The following is a 20,006-nucleotide window of genomic DNA, read 5'->3' on the forward strand; positions in this document are numbered from 1 at the left end:
CCTGATCCTTGGGGCCCCCGTGAACCTCTGGGCCCTGCACAAGTGTCCCCTCCTGTCGCTGGGCCTGCCAAGGACAAGACAGGTTTTCATGCTCTCAGTAGCCACTGGGGGGAGCAGTTGCTCAGATGGCATTACCCACCAGGAATGGAGTATTTGCATATTGCCCATAGGGGTTCTCTGTTTCAGTAACACAACGTGTATTGCGTGGTGGACGGAATGTTGCACATTAACCAGTTCATTGCGGATGAAAGTACCGGCGATATAGAAACACATGGAAGCATATGACATGGTGATTTTTATTTATTTTTTAATAACATCCATCTGAAATTAATCTAGTGATAGGAAAGATATAAAACCGCATTTTACCAATGCCCAATGCATAGGTAAAACCCTGGTACAGCATGCATGAATAAGGCACATTGACACACAGACAGTCCTGGGTATGTAATAAGGTTGTTGGGGAGAGATTTTGCATGTTGGGCTGGAGGGGGATGACGCACAGCTGGAGGGTATCCAGTACACAGGGGGTGGCTCATACACAGTGTAAAGGGAATCTCATTATTAATCCGTTTTCCCTTCATCACTGAAATGCTCAATAAAATGTGAGTTTTTCCCTTTTGGGGCTGAATTAGCATTTTTGTTACATAGGGGAAGGGACAGCTCCAAAGAGCTCTACGTATAATAACCATCTATGGACAGCGGTGACTCCCGTGTCTCTCCAGTGACGGGTACAGTCAGTGGTGAGTATTGCTTTTCCTCTCCTGTATTCATGCCTACGTTACACTGACTAGTCATTTCCAACAAACATTCATAAAAGCCTCAAACACACGTAATATAAAATGTAAGTAACACAGGATAACACATCACACGGAGAGCAGGAGAATGGGCACTACAAAATATAAACACAGGTGTCTGGGTGCGTGGGGATCGTTTTAGGGTCATCGCACCTTACAAAGGTCCTGAAGAGTCTCACAGTGCTTGTTTTATGATACCCCCTGGTCTGCTTATGAGTGTAAGCTCTGTGGGCAAGGGAGCATTGCTGCAGCTGCACACGTCAGAGTAACAGCTAAGATCCTCTCATCAGCACTGTATGTACGGTTGTACACATTATTCATCATTACTAGAAAACCTTCTGCAAGCGCCATCAGTGATGATACATGTACGTGTGTGCGCACACGCGTGTGACATAACAAGTCTCCTCTGTACCCGTGTTCCATACATCTCACTGCGCGTCATCATCCTCTGTGTAGGAGTAGAGTTTACTGAGATAACTAAACTTGGGCCCCCATGCCCTCACGTCCTCATACTCCAAGTCTGATTCTAATCCAGATGAGGCCAGCGTACTGAGGCTGCCGGCGCTAGACCCTGCTCCCTCCGTATCGTACACCTTCAAGCTGTCGCACGACGAGTGCATGTAGACAGCGTCTTGACAGACGTCGTGGAAATACTGCCCAAAGTCTCCGCTGGTAAAAGAACAGCTCAGTCTTGATGCGGTCAGTTGTGACGGTGCCTTGTGGCTGTCAGACGTATGATAATCGCAGCTTAAGGGGCCGTTTACGTGCTGCTCCCTCCGTGTCCTGCAGAGAGAGTGACCGGGGCTTCTCCGAAGGGACAGCTGGAGATCTGTCATGCTGAATGCGTCCTGCGGTATACAATCATTATAATTAGACCTGATTGGCAGCCATTCACTTTACATAAACCCCCCCCAGAATTCAGCCCTGTCTTACATGGGTCAGCCAACAGAACACGATACAATTTCTATTTAAAGAGAGCAACAAATAATATACAAATAATAGCATGCGGAAATGTCTAAAACCTCGCAGGGTTGATCAGGATCAGATGCACTATATCTCAGATACGATGTGGTGTGCCTAGGTAAAAGTGCTTCCCCCACAGTCACACCCTGTTCACGTTAAGGCAGCACTTGAATAGACAGTATGGGTGGTAACTAAATTACATAAAATTACTGTCACATTAATTGGTGTTACATGGCTTATTCTAAATTCTCCTATTCTACTTGTCAGCTATAAGTTCTCAGTAAATGATGAGTATTAATGTCCTGGCAGCAGCAGCCTCGGTGTTCCTGAGATACAGAAATGTAATATCAAGGAAGGTTCTAGATAGGGATTCGGTATGATATACCCATGGATGCGGGATGACGACGGTCAGAATACTGACAGCACCCTAGAAAGTACCCTAACCTTCCCCTGCCACCTACCCTAACCCTCCCATGTGGGTGCCTAACCCTAACCTTCCCCTGCCACCTACCCTAACCGTCCCTTGTGGGTGCCTAATCCTAACCTTCCCCTGCCACCTACCCTAACCGTCCCTTGTGGGTGCCTAACCCTAACCTTCCCCTGCCACCTACCCTAACCCTCCCTTGTGGGTGCCTAACCCTAACCTTCCCCTGCCACCTACCCTAACCATCCCTTGTGGGTGCCTAACCCTAACCTTCCCCTGCCACCTACCCTAACCGTCCCTTGTGGGTGCCTAACCCTAACCTTCCCCTGCCACCTACCCTAACCCTCCCATGTGGGTGCCTAACCCTAACCTTCCCCTGCCACCTACCCTAACCGTCCCTTGTGGGTGCCTAACCCTAACCTTCCCCTGCCACCTACCCTAACCCTCCCTTGTCGGTGCCCAACCCTAACCTTCCCCTGCCACCTACCCTAACCCTCCCTTGTGGGTGCCTAACCTTCCCCTGCCACCTACCCTAACCGTCCCATGTGGGTGCCTAACCTTAACCTTCCCCTGCCACCTACCCTAACCCTCCCTTGTGGGTGCCTAACCCTAACCTTCCCCTGCCACCTACCCTAACCCTCCCATGTGGGTGCCCAACCCTAACCCTTCCCCGCTGCCTAAATCTAACCCTCTCAACGTGATGCCCAACCCTAACCTACCTTCCCCGCTGCCTAAATCTAACCCTCCCCGCTTGGTGCCCAACCCTTACCCACCCTACCCCGCTGCCTAAACCTAACCCTCCCCGCTTGGTGCCCAACCCTAACCTACCTTCCCCGCTGCCTAAACCTAACCCTCCCCGCTTGGTGCCCAACCCTTACCCATCTTCCCCGCTGCCTAAACCTCCCCGCTTGTTGCAGAGTGCAAGCGCATCTCACTTAAAGAACGTTCGGGATTCCAGGCGTCAGTATTTTGATGCCGGCATTATGCCGCCATTTGGAAATCCGGTGTCTGTATCTCTGCTGCAGGGATCCCTTCCGGCGGCATTTTAACTACATCCTGTAGACAGGACACCAATCTTACACCAACAACTGATCTGAATAATGGGAAGGTGCTATGGCACGATAGGTAGCTCCAAATTTTTACAGCAGATTTTCTCAGGAACATGTGTTAATAATTCTACATTGCAATTAGGATTTTAGTCCATTTATGCTACTGTATGTTAAACTGCAGTGTGTGATACACTGTGCAGCCTGAGTCTCTTACAGTGAGGGATACAGCATGGACTTCAGATATTAGTATAACTGGACCATCCTACTATGAGGGAAGGTGGAGCAAGGTTGTATCCTAGCAGGCAGCCAGTGAGAGCTATGAGGGAAAGTGGCACAGGGCTGTGTCCTAGCAGGCAGCCAGTGAGAGCTATGAGGGGAAGGGGCACAGGGCTGTGTCCTAGCAGGCAGCCAGTGAGAGCTATGAGGGGAAGGGGCACAGGGCTGTGTCCTAGCAGGCAGCCAGTGAGCTATGAGGGGAAATGATGCAGGGCTGTGTTCTAGCAGGCAGCCTGTGAGAGCTTGTATGAGGGGAGGTTGCGCAGGGATATGTCCTGGCAGGCAGCCAGTGAGGCGATGGCAGGGGGCTGTTTCCTAGCAGGCAGCCAGTGAGAGCTATGAGGGGAAGTGATGCAGGGCTGTGTCCTAGCAGGTATCCAGTGAGAGCTATGAGGGGAAGTGACGCAGGGCTGTGTCCTAGCAGGCATCCAGTGAGAGCTATGAGGGGAAGTGACGCAGGGCTGTGTTCTAGAAGGCAGCCTGTGAGAGCTTGTATGAGGGGAGGTTGCGCAGGGATATGTCCTGGCAGGCAGCCAGTGAGAGGCGATGGCAGGGGGCTGTGTCCTAGCAGGCAGCCAGTGAGAGCTATGAGGGAAAGTGGCACAGGGCTGTGTCCTAGCAGGCAGCCAGTGAGAGCTATGAGGGGAAGGGGCACAGGGCTGTGTCCTAGCAGGCAGCCAGTGAGAGCTATGAGGGGAAGGGGCACAGGGCTGTGTCCTAGCAGGCAGCCAGTGAGAGCTATGAGGGGAAGTGACGCAGGGCTGTGTCCTAGCAGGCAGCCAGTGAGAGCTATGAGGGGAAGGGGCACAGGGCTGTGTCCTAGCAGGCAGCCTGTGAGAGCTATGAGGGGAAGGGGCACAGGGCTGTGTCCTAGCAGGCAGCCAGTGAGAACTTGTATGAGGGGAGGTTGCGCAGGGATATGTCCTGGCAGGCAGCCAGTGAGAGGCGATGGCAGGGGGCTGTGTCCTAGCAGGCAGCCAGTGAGCTATGAGGGGAAGGGGCACAGGGCTGTGTCCTAGCAGGCATCCAGTGAGAGCTATGAGGGGAAGTGACGCAGGGCTGTGTTCTAGCAGGCAGCCTGTGAGAGCTTGTATGAGGGGAGGTTGCGCAGGGATATGTCCTGGCAGGCAGCCAGTGAGAGGCGATGGCAGGGGGCTGTGTCCTAGCAGGCAGTCAGTGAGAGCTATGAGGGGAAGTGACGCAGGGCTGTGTCCTAGCAGGCATCCAGTGAGAGCTATGAGGGGAAGTGACGCAGGGCTGTGTCCTAGCAGGCATCCAGTGAGAGCTATGAGGGGAAGTGACGCAGGGCTGTGTTCTAGCAGGCAGCCTGTGAGAGCTTGTATGAGGGGAGGTTGCGCAGGGATATGTCCTGGCAGGCAGCCATTGAGAGGCGATGGCAGGGGGCTGTGTCCTAGCAGGCAGCCAGTGAGAGCTATGAGGGGAAGTGACGCAGGGCTGTGTCCTAGCAGGCATCCAGTGAGAGCTATGAGGGGAAGTGACGCAGGGCTGTGTTCTAGCAGGCAGCCTGTGAGAGCTTGTATGAGGGGAGGTTGCGCAGGGATATGTCCTGGCAGGCAGCCAGTGAGAGGCGATGGCAGGGGGCTGTATCCTAGCAGGCAGCCAGTGAGAGCTATGAGGGGAAGTGACGCAGGGCTGTGTCCTAGCAGGCATCCAGTGAGAGCTATGAGGGGAAGTGATGCAGGGCTGTGTTCTAGCAGGCAGCCTTTGAGAGCTTGTATGAGGGGAGGTTGCGCAGGGATATGTCCTGGCAGGCAGCCATTGAGAGGCGATGGCAGGGGGCTGTGTCCTAGCAGGCAGCCAGTGAGAGCTATGAGGGGAAGTGACGCAGGGCTGTGTCCTAGCAGGCATCCAGTGAGAGCTATGAGGGGAAGTGACGCAGGGCTGTGTTCTAGCAGGCAGCCTGTGAGAGCTTGTATGAGGGGAGGTTGCGCAGGGATATGTCCTGGCAGGCAGCCAGTGAGAGGCGATGGCGGGGCTGTATCCTAGCAGGCAGCCAGTGAGAGCTATGAGGGGAAGTGACGCAGGGCTGTGTCCTAGCAGGCATCCAGTGAGAGCTATGAGGGGAAGTGATGCAGGGCTGTGTTCTAGCAGGCAGCCTTTGAGAGCTTGTATGAGGGGAGGTTGCGCAGGGATATGTCCTGGCAGGCAGCCAGTGAGAGGCGATGGCAGGGGGCTGTGTCCTAGCAGGCAGCCAGTGAGAGCTATGAGGGGAAGTGACGCAGGGCTGTGTCCTAGCAGGCAGCCAGTGAGAGCTATGATGGGAAGTGACGCAGGGCTGTGTCCTAGCAGGCATCCAGTGAGAGCTATGAGGGGAAGTGACGCAGGGCTGTGTTCTAGCAGGCAGCCTGTGAGAGCTTGTATGAGGGGAGGTTGCGCAGGGATATGTCCTGGCAGGCAGCCAGTGAGAGGCGATGGCAGGGGGCTGTGTCCTAGCAGGCAGCCAGTGAGAGCTATGAGGGGAAGTGGCACAGGGCTGTGTCCTAGCAGGCAGCCAGTGAGAGCTATGAGGGGAAGAGGCACAGGGCTGTGTCCTAGCAGGCAGCCAGTGAGAGCTATGAGGGGAAGGGGCACAGGGCTGTGTCCTAGCAGGCAGCCAGTGAGAGCTATGAGGGGAAGTGACGTAGAGGCTGTGTCCTAGCAGGCAGCCTGTGAGAGCTATGAGGGGAAGGGGCACAGGGCTGTGTCCTAGCAGGCAGCCAGTGAGAACTTGTATGAGGGGAGGTTGCGCAGGGATATGTCCTGGCAGGCAGCCAGTGAGAGGCGATGGCAGGGGGCTGTGTCCTAGCAGGCAGCCAGTGAGAGCTATGAGGGAAAGTGGCACAGGGCTGTGTCCTAGCAGGCAGCCAGTGAGAGCTGTGAGGGTAAGGGGCACAGGGCTGTGTCCTAGCAGGCAGCCAGTGAGAACTTGTATGAGGGGAGGTTGCGCAGGGATATGTCCTGGCAGGCAGCCAGTGAGAGGCGATGGCAGGGGGCTGTGTCCTAGCAGGCAGCCACTGAGAGCTATGAGGGGAAGTGACGCAGGGCTGTGTCCTAGCAGGCAGCCAGTGAGAGCTATGAGGGTAAGGGGCACAGGGCTGTGTCCTAGCAGGCATCCAGTGAGAGCTATGAGGGAAAGTGACGCAGGGCTGTGTTCTAGCAGGCAGCCTGTGAGAGCTTGTATGAGGGGAGGTTGCGCAGGGATATGTCCTGGCAGGCAGCCAGTGAGAGGCGATGGCAGGGGGCTGTGTCCTAGCAGGCAGCCAGTGAGAGCTATGTGGGAAAGTGACGCAGGGCTGTGTCCTAACAGGCAGCCAGTGAGAGCTATGAGGGGAAGGGGCACAGGGCTGTGTTATGACATTCAGCCATTGAGCGCAGTGAGAGGAGGTTGTAATCGGGATCTGCTGTGTGACTATCCAGCTGGGAGGGGAAGTAGCACAGGATTGTGTCATAGCAGGCAGCCAGTGAGAACTTGTATGAGGGGAGGTTGCGCAGGGATATGTCCTGGCAGGCAGCCAATGAGGGGTGATGGCCAGGGACTGTGTCCTATCAGACAGCTATGAGGGGAGGTGGCAGAGGACTTAGTCCGTTATATAGTGTAATAGATGGAATAGATTTGTGACTGGGTGTGATGGTGTAACCCAGGAGCCGTCGCTTACCTGATCTTCCTCTCCGCCTCCTTCCTCTTTGTAGTGAAATATATTTTGCTGGGTGTCCTTTGGATCCTCATAAGCAGAAACATGGTAGACTCCTTCATTTAGTCTTCTCTTCTTGTTGCAGTGAGAGCACAGCACGGCTCCTGCAATCAGAGCTGCAATGCACAGAGAGTCTGGTGAGACAGCTGCACAACACACCCGCTTTATTATAGCAGGTGCTACGTGTTTGTGTTACATGCTAGTAGGTGCTGTTGCTTTGTATGTTACATTGTAGCATGTGCTCTTAATAGTGGTATAAGAGTATTCTATGTCCTGCCCCATATAGTCCAAGAATATGGTAAGGACAGTAAGTACAGCAGAGCATACATTATGCGCTTATTGCCCCGATCCGCTGCAGATTGGGGCAATAATCGCAGAGTGTATGACCACGATCAATAAGTTATTAATAGCTGACCAGTGGGCAGGCAGACTGGCCACATCTCGGAGGGAGAGTCCCCTCTTACAGTGGTTTTCCATTTTCAGATGACATCAGACGTGCCCTCCTGCCACCTCACCTCTGTGGCTTCCATCTCTGCTTCTTAGTCATGTTTCTGATATGATCAGGGAGTTTGTAGCTCCTAATGATATAAATACATGGCTAGAAGTTACAGAGGGAAGACAAATGTACTCAGTAAATGTTCCAGGAAGGCGCTTATACGACACTGACGTATCTGAAGGTGGACAACTCTAAGAGTGCAGATGTTGGGTAAGAGTAACTTAGAATGTGGCACCAGGTCACATGCAGCGCCAGTCTGTACCCACGGGCTATGAAACACTGGAACATTACACAGTTCACTGGAATGATTAGTAAACTGAACAACTTATAAAGCCAGCACTTTAGCTGAGCACACCATAGCATGGCATACAAGGGAGTCCCACGACTCCCACCCTTTCAGTTGGTATCCGGATGGAAGATAGACAGTAAATAGGTCAACACCAGATGGTCAACAGGGTCAAAAGGTTGACATGCAAAAGGTTGACACAAATGTTGAAACATGGGTTTTCATGATTTTTAGGGTTAGGCACGTGGTAGAGGGTTAGGCACGTGGTAGAGGGTTATGCAGTAGGGTTAGGCACTAAGGGGAGGGTTAGGGGTAGGCACTTGGGGATGATTAGGGTTAATTAGGCACTTGGCAGAGGTTTAGGGTTAGGCACTAGGGGGAGGGTTTGGGTTAGGCACTTGGTAGAAGGTTAGGCACTAGTGGGAAGGTTGGGCACTTGGCAGAGGGTTAGGATTAGGTACTTGGCAGAGGGTTAGGATTAGGCACTTGGCAGAGGGTTAGGATTAGGCACTTGGTAGAGGGTTAAACACTTGACAGAGGGTTAGTATTAAGCACTTGGCAGATGGTTAAGGTTAGGCACTTGAGGGAGGGTTAGGCACTTGGAGGAGGGTTAGGCACTAGGAGGGAGGGTGAGGGTTAGGCACTAGGAGGAGGGTTAGGGTTAGGCACTTGGGGGAGGGTTAGGATTAGGCACTTGGCAGAGGGTTAGGATTAGGCACTTGGGGAGGGTTAGGGTTAGGCACTTCGAGGGTTAGGATTAGGCACTTACGGGAGGGTTAGGCACCTGGTGGAGGGTTAGGCACCTCGGGGAGGGTAAGGTACTTGGAGGAGGGTTAGGATTAGGCACTTGGCAGATGGTTAAGGTTAGGCACTTGGCAGAGGATTAGGAACCTGGGGGAGGGTTAGGGTTAGGCACTAGGAGGAAGGGTTAGGGTTAGTCACTAGGAGTTAGGGTTAGGCACTAGGAGGGAGGGTGAGGGTTAGGCACTAGGAGGGAGGGTGAGGGTTAGGCACTTGCCAGAGGGTTAGGATTAGGCACTTGGGTTAGGGTTAGGCACTTAGTGGAGAGTTAGGATTAGGTACTTTGCAAACGGTTAGGATTAGGCACTTGGGGAGGGTTAGGCACTTGGAGGAGGGTTAGGATTAGGCACTTGGTAGAGGGTTAGGATTAGGCACTTGGGGAGGGTTCGGCACCTCCGGGAGGGATAGGTACTTGGAGGAGGGTTAGGATTAGGCACTTGGGGGAGGGTTAGGCACTTGGAGGAGGGTTAGGAGTAGGCACTTGGGGGAGGGTTTGGCACTTGGCAGAGGGTTAGGCACTTTGCAGAAGGTTAGGATTAGGCACTTGGGGGAGGGTTTGGCACTTGGCAGAGGGTTAGGCACTTTGCAGAAGGTTAGGATTAGGCACTTGGGGGAGGGGTAGACACCTCAGGGATGGTTAGGCACTTGGAGGAGGGTTAGAATTAGGCACTTGGGGAAGAGTTTGGATTAGGCACTTGGGGGGAGGGTTAGGCTGCAGAAAGGGACAGTAAGGGTTAGTCACATGGTGGAGGGTTAGTCACATGGGGGAGGGTTAGGATTAGGCACTTGGCAGAGGGTTGGGCACTTGGCAGAAGGTTAGGATTAGGCACTTGGGGGAGGGTTAGGCACTTGGCAGAGGGTTAGGGTTAGGCACTTGGGGGAGGGTTAGGGTTAGGCACTTGGAGGAGGGTTAGGATTAGGCACTTGGAGGGTTAGGCACTTGGTTAGGGTTAGGCACTTGGGGCAGGGTTAGGGTTAGGCACTTGGAGGAGGGTTAGGAGTAGGCACTTGGCAGAGGGTTAGGCACTTGGCAGAGGGTTAGGATTAGGCACTTGGGGGAGGGTTAGGCACTTGGGGGAGGGTTAGGGTTAGGCACTTGGAGGAGGGTTAGGATTAGGCACTTGGCAGAGGGTTAGGCACTTGGGGGAGGGTTAGGGTTAGGCACTTGGCAGAGGGTTAGGCACTTGGCAGAGGGTTAGGATTAGGCACTTAGGGGAGGGTTAGGGTTAGGCACTTGGAGGAGGGTTAGGAGTAGGCACTTGGGGGAGGGTTTGGCACTTGGCAGAGGGTTAGGATTAGGCACTTGGGGGAGGGTTAGGCACTTGGCAGAGGGTTAGGATTAGGCACTTGGAGGAGGGTTAGGATTAGGCACTTGGAGGAGGGTTAGGATTAGGCACTTGGAGGAGGGTTAGGATTAGGCACTTGGCAGAGGGTTAGGATTAGGCACTTGGAGGAGGGTTAGGATTAGGCACTTGGAGGAGGGTTAGGATTAGGCACTTGGAGGAGGGTTAGGATTAGGCACTTGGCAGAGGGTTAGGATTAGGCACTTGGGGAGGGTTAGGCACTTAGGGGAGGGTTAAGGTTAGGCACTTGGAGGAGGGTTAGGATTAGGCACTTGGAGGAGGGTTAGGGTGCAGAAAGGGACAGTAAGGGTTTGGCACATGGGGGAGTGTTAGGTTTAATGGTTAGGATTAGGGTTAAAATAACACAAAAAAGTCAACCTTTTTTTTTCTTCGACTGTTTGCATGTCAACATTTTGACCCTGTCAACCTATTTACTGTAGACCATCCGACTGTCTATCTTTTAATCCACACACCTGTCAGCTGCCCTGTTGCCACGGTCGCCTACACACTGCTTCAGAACAGCAGCCTCACAGCAGCTGTGTGAAATATTGCACATATTTGAGTCCTAAAATATAACCCCCACCCCCCCAATATCTGTCCTTTGTATCTGGGTTCATCTCAGAGAGCTTTGTCATGAATTACCGATCAGTGTAGTGGAGCAGATACATATAAGGAAGGTAATGAGCCCAAATCCCGGGTCAAGGCTGTGCAGAATGACATCGCAATTACTTCCTACGTATCCTTCAGAACATAGGCAGGTAAACTCAGCTGGAGATCGCGGTACACAAGTGCCATGTTTACAAGGAGTCCGCACGCACACAGTGTACATACACCACTGGCCTGTGTTATTCTCTATTAGCAGGTATCCTGGGGGGCACCTGTGCAAGAAGATAAAGAACAAATGGTTAGTATTTCCAGGTCTACAGGAATAAGCAACATTTGTCACTATGATTTCAAATGTGCAATGATCTATACAATGCAGCCAATCATTCATTAGGAGCTATTGACATCATTGAGAATGCAGCCTATCCATTCACTATGAACCAGTGACATCACTGAAAATGCAGCCAATCCATTCACTAGGAACCAGTGACATCTCAGTGATGTCACTGGTTCCTTGTCACTGGATAGGCTGCATTTGCAGTGAGGTCACTGGCGTCTAGTGAATGGTTAGGCTGCATTCTCAGTGATGTCACTGGTTCCTTGTCACTGGATAGGCTGCATTTGCAGCGAGGTCATCGGCTTCTAGTGAATGGATAGGCTGCATTCTCAGTGATGTCACTGGTTCCTTGTCACTGGATAGGCTGCATTTGCAGCAAGGTCACCGGCTTCTAGTGAATGGACAGGCTGCATTCTCAGTGATGTCACTGGTTCCTTGTCACTGGATAGGCTGCATTTGCAGCGAGGTCATCGGCTTCTAGTGAATGGATAGGTTGCATTCTCAGTGATGTCACTGGTTCCTTGTCACTGGATAGGCTGCATTTGCAGCGAGGTCACCGGCTTCTAGTGAATGGACAGGCTGCATTCTCCATAATGTCACTGGATAGGCTGCATTTGCAGCAAGGTCACCGGCTTCTAGTGAATGGATAGGCTGCATTCTCAGTGATGTCACTGGTTCCTTGTCACTGGATAGGCTGCATTTGCAGTGAGGTCACTGGCGTCTAGTGAATGGTTAGGCTGCATTCTCAGTGATGTCACTGGTTCCTTGTCACTGGATAGGCTGCATTTGCAGCAAGGTCACCGGCTTCTAGTGAATGGACAGGCTGCATTCTCAATGATGTCACTGGTTCCTTGTCACTGGATAGGCTGCATTTGCAGTGAGGTCACCGGCTTCTAGTGAATGGATAGGCTGCATTCTCAGTGATGTCACTGGTTCCTTGTCACTGGATAGGCTGCATTTGCAGCGAGGTCACCGGCTTCTAGTGAATGGACAGGCTGCATTCTCAGTGATGTCACTGGTTCCTTGTCACTGGATAGGCTGCATTCTCAGTGATGTCACTGGTTCCTTGTCACTGGATAGGCTGCATTCTCAATGATGTCACTGGCTCCTAGGAAATATTGTCCTTGACATGTACTTCAGACATCTCAATTTTTTTTTGCCTTTTTAAATCCGTATCTTCCCTGGGATAGTTTGTAAAGTATTTTAGACCATATTGTAAAGTACAGGGTGATTCAAAAAGGCGATTTATGGTAAGAACTTACCTTTGTTAAATCTCTTTCTGCGAGGTACACTGGGTTCCAAAGGGATAACATTGAGGTGTAGAGTTGAATCTTGATCCGCGGCACCAACAGGCTAAAAGCTTTGACTGTTCCCAAGATGTTCAGCGTCGCTTCCTCTATAACCCCGCCTCCATGCACAGGAGCTCAGTTTTGTTAACCAGTCCAATGCAGTAGCAGGTAAAAGAGACAACAACCGTTAGTAGCCACATACACCACATTCTCACGACAGGAGAAGGTATCAGCGGCTAATGCCATACAAACCCAAAGAAGCTAAGTGCGTCAGGGTGGGCGCCCTGTGGAACCCAGTGTACCTCGCAGAAAGAGATTTAACAAAGGTAAGTTCTTACCATAAATCTCCTTTTCTGCAGCGGGGTACACTGGAGTTCCACAGGGATAACATCAGGGATGTCCTAAAGCAGTTCCTCATGGGAGGGGATGCATTGTAGCGGGCACAAGAACCGGGCGTCCAAAGGAGACATCCTGGGAGGCAGAAGGATCGAAGGCATAGAACCTTATGAACGTGTTCACTGAGAACCACGTAGCGGCTTTGCACAATTGTTCAAGGGTCGCACTACGGCGGGCCGCCCAAGAAGGTCCAACAGGGGCTTTGATGGTAGCAGGAGCCTGTACATAAGCTTGTGCAATCACCATTCTAATCCATCTAGCCAAGGTCTGCTTATTAGCAGGCCAGCCACGTTTGTGAAAACCAAAAAGGACAAAGAGGGAATCAGATCTCCTAAGAGAAGCAGTTCTCTCCACACAAATACGGAGAGCCCGTACCACATCCAAAGACCGCTCTTTGGAGGATAAACCAGGAGAGGTAAATGCCGGAACCACAATTTCCTGGTTAAGGTGGAAAGACGACACCGCCTTTGGCAAATAACCAGGGCGAGTTCTAAGAACCGCCCGGTCACGGTGAAAAATCAAAAATGGTGACCGACAGGACAAGGCACCCAAGTCTGAAACCCATCTAGCAGAGGCAATAGCCAGCAAGAACAAGACCTTAAGAGTAAGCCACTCAAGGTACACAGACTCAAGCAGTTCAAACGGAGACTCTTGTAAGGCATCCAGGACAACCGACAAATCCCAAGGAGCCACAGGCAGGACATAGGGAGGTTGAATCCGCAAAACACCCTGAGTGAATGTATGAACATCAGGCAGAGTCACAATTTTTCTCTGAAACCATATCGACAAGGCAGAAATATGAACCTTGAGGGAGGCCAAACGAAGGCCTAAGTCCAGGCCCTGTTGCAGGAAAGCCAAAAGTTTGGCAGTACAGAACTTGCCTGCATCATAATTGTTAGTCGCACACCAGGCGAAGTAAGAATTCCAGACCCTATGATAAATCCGAGTAGAAGCCGGTTTACAGGCCTTCAACATAGTTTAAATGACTGCCTCAGAAAACCCTTTGGCCCTCAGTATGGAAGCCTCAAGAGCCATGCCGTCAAAGCCAGCCGGGCCAAATCCTGGTAGACACAAGGGCCCTGAACGAGGAGGTCTAGGCGCTGCGGAAGCAGAAGAGGATGCTCTATCAATAGACCCTGCAGGTCTGAGAACCAATGCCATCTGGGCCACGCCGGAGCGATTAGAATTAGTATTCCTCCTTCTTGCTTGAACTTCCGAATTACCCTGGGCAGGAGTGACACCGGAGGGAACACGTACTGCAGTCGAAAGTTCCATGGAATTGCCAATGCGTCCACGAACGCTGCTTGAGGATCCCTCGCCCTTGCTCCGAAGACCGGAACCTTGTGATTGTGTCGAGACACCATCAGGTCTACATCTGGTAGACCCCACTGTTCCACGAGGAGTTGAAAGACCTCCGGATGGAGGGTCCACTCTCCGGCGTGTACGTCCTGATGACTGAGGAAGTCCACTTCCCAGTTCAGGACCTCTGGAATGAACACTGCCGATAGGGCTGGCAGATGGCGTTCCGCCCAACGAAGAATCTTTGACACTTCTGTCATGGCTTTGCAGCTTCGGGTGCCACCTTAATGATTTATGTACGCCACCATGGTGGTGTTGTCCGACTGTACTTGAACAGGCCTGTTCTGTACCAGATGCAGGGCCAGTGTCAAGGCGTTGAACACTGCCCACAATTCCAGAATGTTTATCGGGAGGAGAGATTCCTCCCTGGTCCACCGACCCTGAAGAGAGCATTGCTCTAACACCACGCCCCAACCCCGCAGACTTGCGTCCGTCATCAGCAGGACCCAGTTGGAGATCCAGAATGGACAACCCCTGCTCTGTTGTTGGTCCTGCAGCCACCAAGTCAGTGACAGACGGACCTCTGGAGTCAAAGATATCATGTGAGACCTGATCCGGTGAGGCAGGCAGTCCCACTCGGAGAGAATTAACCTCTGTAGAGGGCGGGAATGAAATTGAGCACACTCCACCATGTTGAAAGCCAACACCAATAGGCCTAGTACTTGCATCGCCGAGTGTATCGACACACGTGGACGAGAAAGGAAGCATCTTATCTTGTCCTGAAGTTTCAGGATCTTTTCCGGAGACAAAAACAACCGCTGGTTTTGGGTGTCCAACAGTGCTCCCAGGTGCACCATGCTCTGAGCTGGGACCAAGGAAGATTTCTTCCAGTTGATGAGCCACCCGTGGGCTTGCAGGAATTGGACCGTCAGCTCCAGATGACGAAGGAGAACCTCTGGAGAATACGCCAGGATCAACAAGTGGTCAAGATATGGCAGGATCCTGATACCCTGACAGCGGAGTAGGGTCGTCATGACCTTGGTGAAAACTCGAGGAGCCGAGGTTAGACCAAACGGCAAGGCCTGGAATTGAAAATGTAGGTATTGCTGATGTGACACTGCAATAGGTATATGCAGGTAAGCATCCTGTATGTCCAGGGACACCATGTAGTCCTTGGGCTCCAAGGCCAAACAATAGAGCGAAGAGTTTCCATACGGAATTTGGAGACTTTCACAAACTTGTTCAAAGACTTGAGGTTGAGAATGGGCCGAGAAGATCCATTCGGTTTCGGGACTAGGAGCCAGACTAGGACCAGAGGCACCGGCACTACCACTCCTATGTCCAGGAGGGATTGCACCACCAGATGGAGAGTCCTTGCTTTCACCGGATCCGAAGGGACGTTTGTTGAGCAAAACTGGTGAGGGGGACATTTCTTGAAAGAGATGGCGTATCCGTGAGTGATGACTTCCCTTACCCAGGTGTCCGAAGTGGTCTGTAGCCATACCCGAGCAAACCGTAGAAGTCGGCCTCCCACCCTGGGATCCCCCAGAGGGAGGCCCGCCCCGTCATGCAGCAGGCTTGTCTGTTTTGGCAGCAGGCTGACGGGCAGCCCAGGCACGTTTAGGTTTGGGCTTAGTGGATTTGGAAGTGCGAGCCTGTTTCGGGTACGCCTGACCCTTTGCTTTACCTGGAGGTCGAAAGTAACGAAATTAAGTACTCTTAGCCTTCGGGGCCAAAGGAGTAGTACTAGGCAGACATGCAGTCTTAGCAGACGCTAAGTCAGCGACAATCTTGTTGAGAACTTCCCCAAAAAGAATGTTTCCCTTAAAAGGGATCACCTCCAAGGTCTTTTTCGAGTCCAGATCTACCGACCAGGACCGCAACCAGAGGATCCGGCGAGCCAGAATAGATGTGGTAGACGCTTTGGCCGCTAGGATACCTGCATCTGATGCCGCCTCCTGAATATAATGAGAGGCTGTAACAATGTATGAAAGACACTGTCTGGTATTATCAGGAAAATTAGATGGTAGTTCCGCTTCTACTTCCTGAACCCAGGCTTCTATAGCTTTAGCAGCCCAAGAGGCCGCAATAGTAGGCCTATGCACAGCTCCAGCCAGAGTGTAAATAGACTTCAAGCAACCCTCCACGCGCTTATCCATCGGTTCCTTCAGAGAGGTGACCGTAGTGACAGGCAGAGCAGATGACACCACCAAACGTGCGCCTTGTGAGTCCACCGGCAGCGGTGTTTCCCAATTTTTGCTTAACTCTGCAGCGAGGGGATAACGAGCTAGCATTTTCTTAGACAGAGAGAATTTCTTTCCTGGATATTCTCAGGGTTCCTGATGTATGTCAACTAAATGGTCAAAATGTGGTAAAACTAATTTAGTAACCTTCTGACGCTTAAACTTATCTGGTTTCTTAGAGGTAGCTGGGGGTTCTTCATCATCATCAATTTGAAGAATCAGCCTTATAGCCTCCAAGAGTTCAGGAACATCCACTTGGGTCAGGGATTCCCCATCAGAAGCATCTGCATCAGTCTCTGAGGGGACGGTATATGCGCCATCTTCATCCGATGAAGTATCTGTAACATGAGTGGACTGTGAGGATGTAAGGGCCTGCTTAGAGGACACTTTGGTCTTAGGTGGGCGAGGGTTAGGATTTTGCTTGGCCAAAGACTGATTTAATTGCTGTAACTGAGAGGACAGAGTATCTGCCCATGGTGGATTAACAGCAGGGACAATATGTGGCTGTAATGGCACAGGAGGTCCCATAGGGGGCGCAGGTCTAGTTACAAGCGTAGTTAGTAAATTAGAAAATGTAGCCCACGGTGGGTCAGTAGTTACCCTCAATGTAGGAAACTGACTAAGGGGTACACAACCCCAGCACCTGAACCCTCAGCTGCAATATTTTCCTCAGAGACATCCAGGGAATGAACACTGTCAGACGCAGGGTCTGCCACCAAACCCTCACCCTGATGAGCTGACATTATATGAAAGCGTTACCGTAGGAAGGAATAGTGCAATAAAAGACAGAATACCTAACAAAAATCCCCCCGGATAGTATGACTACAGGCAGAGCACACACAGAGGATTTAAGAGGTAAATGGTGACTGTAATACACAGAGAAAATACCAAAAAAAAAAAGTATATCTTGTGAAAACCACTATATTATATGAAAACTCTGACGCACATAGCCCCATTCAGGGTATAGAATATAGGGATAGCAGTAGATGTGAGATACACAGAATGGAAATCACACAACAGCTATCGGCACACACAGTCACATGTACAATGCAGAAATTATCACAGATAACAATAAAACTGCACTGGACTAGCAATACTGTAGTAACTGCACTACACAAGTAAAGCTAAGTAGGTATATAGATATAACAATGCACAGTAAAGACTGGATGTATATCACAGGGTACCTGTACTAAATATCCCTGTAGTAATGCACTTGTTCTTAACTAACACTGTCTAAAGACATGTAGAATACTTAGTGTCCTGTAAATGCCCAGTGCTGATGAGACAGGCGGCTTTACAGAGGAGACAGTGCCCAGCAGTCCCAGAATCAGCGCAGCTGTGTGTAATGGCGCCCAAATGCTGACAGGGAGCGAGGGAGAGAGAGATGCAGCTCCAGTGCAGGAACATTAGCAGTAAATGGCGCCTTGGGGCTAGGGGAGGGGCTACAGGTCAGAGCCTTATCCCATTGCTGGACTTCACCACCGGTACTGCAAGCCTTAAAGATACGGACTTATGCAAAAATCCGACCAGTGTTCACGCCAGCACGTGCAGTCCGCCTCCCAAGGACCGCGCCAGATCGCGGTTTGCAGCGGGTCCCGCCTGGGGGACCCTTTTACCGCCTCCTTTCAGCGGCCACGTGATACCGGAGAGCAGCGGTGGTTTGTGTGTGCCCTTATGAGAGAACCGGAGCCTTCGCTGTAGTTACCCGGCAACCAGGGCGCGGGAGTGTACAGTGCCGCTGGGAGTTGAGGGAGCCGCAGCATGATGTGTCAGAATGACACATAGCACTTTTAAGTGCCTATGCTGTGGCTCTGAAGTCTTCTTGCTTCAATTGAAAACACTTTTCAGGGCTGCCTAGCGCAGCTCGCCCTGTTGTTAGCCTGCACTGCAGGCACCAGCTTACAAACTGAGCTCCTGTGCACGGAGGCGGGGTTATAGAGGAGGCAGCGCTGTGCATCTTGGGAACAGTCAAAGCTTTTAGCCTGTTGGTGCCTCGGATCAAGATCCAACTCTACACCCCGATGTTATCCCTGTGGAACCCCAGTGTACCCTGCTGCAGAAAGTCGCAGTACACCCTTTTGTTTAAAAACTGTGCAGGAAATGGGAAAACTGAATACCCCAGGTATGGGTCAGGTGGGCTATCTTTTAGGGTATGTACTGAACATGGACGCCATCTTGAAATCGGCCATCTTGAATCTAAGTCAGTTTTTTTCAAATGCAAAGGGGGCCGTGTAACATGTCAAACAACATTAGAATTTGATGAAAAGTTTATTGCTGCAAACAGATGTGAAATAACAGTTATGGTTCAATAGTTACAACACTTTTTTTGTTGCAGGTAACTGAAGATGGCTTTGACAAAAAAGGAGAGAATTGAGGTCATTTTGATGCCTGGAGAATGAAGTTTCCGTGTCATAGCTCCAGATTTTAACAACCGGCACCCAAAAAGACCTCCAATTTCACATAACCATTGTTGAGGTTGTCTCGTCAGTAGCACGTTTTGGATGACCACTTCGTAGACTTGTCAGCCACAGTCCCAGTTTCTCAGAATTTGGAAATTAGGCACCTGGCGGTGTTATGTGAAATTGGAGGTTTCTGGGTGCCGGTACATACCCTAAAAGATAGCCCATACCTTACTGGAGTATTCAGTATTCCCATTTCCTGCACAGTTTTTGAAACAAAAGGGTGTACTGCGACTTTTGAATCACCCTGTAGAACCACAAAGGTAGAAGTGACACACATTATTGGTTAAAGATTCTGTTTTAATATAAAATCCTACCTGCATTCATGTATCATCCATAGATCTGTACAGAGAAAGCCCCGACTGCAAGGGTGACTTTTGCAGACCTCGGACACACAACCCTTCATTACTCCGTGTTTCTTTATAACAGACACAGGAGAGCTGGACTGGTTTTCCATGGGAACACGGTAGTTATTCAGCCTTGCGTTTTTTATGCAGCCTATTGGAAATCAGTAGAAATAAGTTGTTACCTTTACATCTTAGGTACATATGGTTATACATCGTAGCCATGAATGGTGTATTTTATGGAACTAGACTGGTCGCTTGTGGGAACCTGGACAACTTCTGCAGCTGTAGATGTCTCATTAACAGGTCCTTCCAGGCTCCTGTCTACAGAGCCAGCCCTATGCATAGGCAGCATAGACAAATGCTTAAGGGCATCTGGGAAAAGCCTAGAAGCATCTGTTGTGAGGACACGCCTATTTTGTGAGAACACACCCCTTTATTGGGTGCATGCAAAGGGTCCCACATTGGGTACACCAGCTAGAATCTTGCCTAGGGCATCAAACTAGTCAGGGACGGCCATTTGTCTGTATTAGTTATAGGGACAAAATGAAAATTGAGTTATCAGGGCTTGTCCTCACAGCTGTATACGTCTAGCCACTGAAAGTACGAGTTATACTGACATGCAGGAGGCTGGCATGCCAGTCACTCCCAAAAGGCCTCAAATAGGCTTGCTAGACGGCAACCAAAACAATCCTGCCTTTCCACATGTCACTGTCCTTGATGGAGGCAAGAGCAGTTCCTTTTATCTGTCGTTCATCCTTCCTCTAAGCATGACGTCAATGTACGACTTGCAGAAATGTATATTATATATTATAATAAATATATTGAGCCTCCCATGTTCTCCTCTCACTCCCGAATCTACACTGGAACCCACTCCCGCTCTAGCAGACTTCATACAGACGTATCATGAAT

At 51.0% G+C, this 20,006-nt stretch overlaps 1 protein-coding gene across 1 annotated transcript in view; it reads right to left on the bottom strand.

Annotated features, from left to right (window-relative positions):
• Nucleotides 1–289: 289 nt before the first annotated feature.
• The window catches only part of LOC134982206 (neural-cadherin-like), a 203,617-nt gene continuing 183,900 nt past the window's right edge, over nucleotides 290–20,006 (bottom strand). Inside the window, exons 29-32 of the mRNA XM_063948707.1 lie at nucleotides 19,068–19,248; nucleotides 10,767–11,002; nucleotides 7,163–7,314; nucleotides 290–1,642 (exon numbers count right to left, since the gene is read on the bottom strand). Of these exons, the coding sequence (XP_063804777.1) occupies nucleotides 1,223–1,642; nucleotides 7,163–7,314; nucleotides 10,767–11,002; nucleotides 19,068–19,248 (989 nt within the window). The 3' untranslated portion in view covers nucleotides 290–1,222. The remainder of the gene's footprint in view (nucleotides 1,643–7,162; nucleotides 7,315–10,766; nucleotides 11,003–19,067; nucleotides 19,249–20,006) is intronic.

The sequence above is a fragment of the Pseudophryne corroboree genome, assembly GCF_028390025.1.
Source record: "Pseudophryne corroboree isolate aPseCor3 chromosome 11 unlocalized genomic scaffold, aPseCor3.hap2 SUPER_11_unloc_8, whole genome shotgun sequence".
NCBI lineage: Eukaryota > Metazoa > Chordata > Amphibia > Anura > Myobatrachidae > Pseudophryne > Pseudophryne corroboree.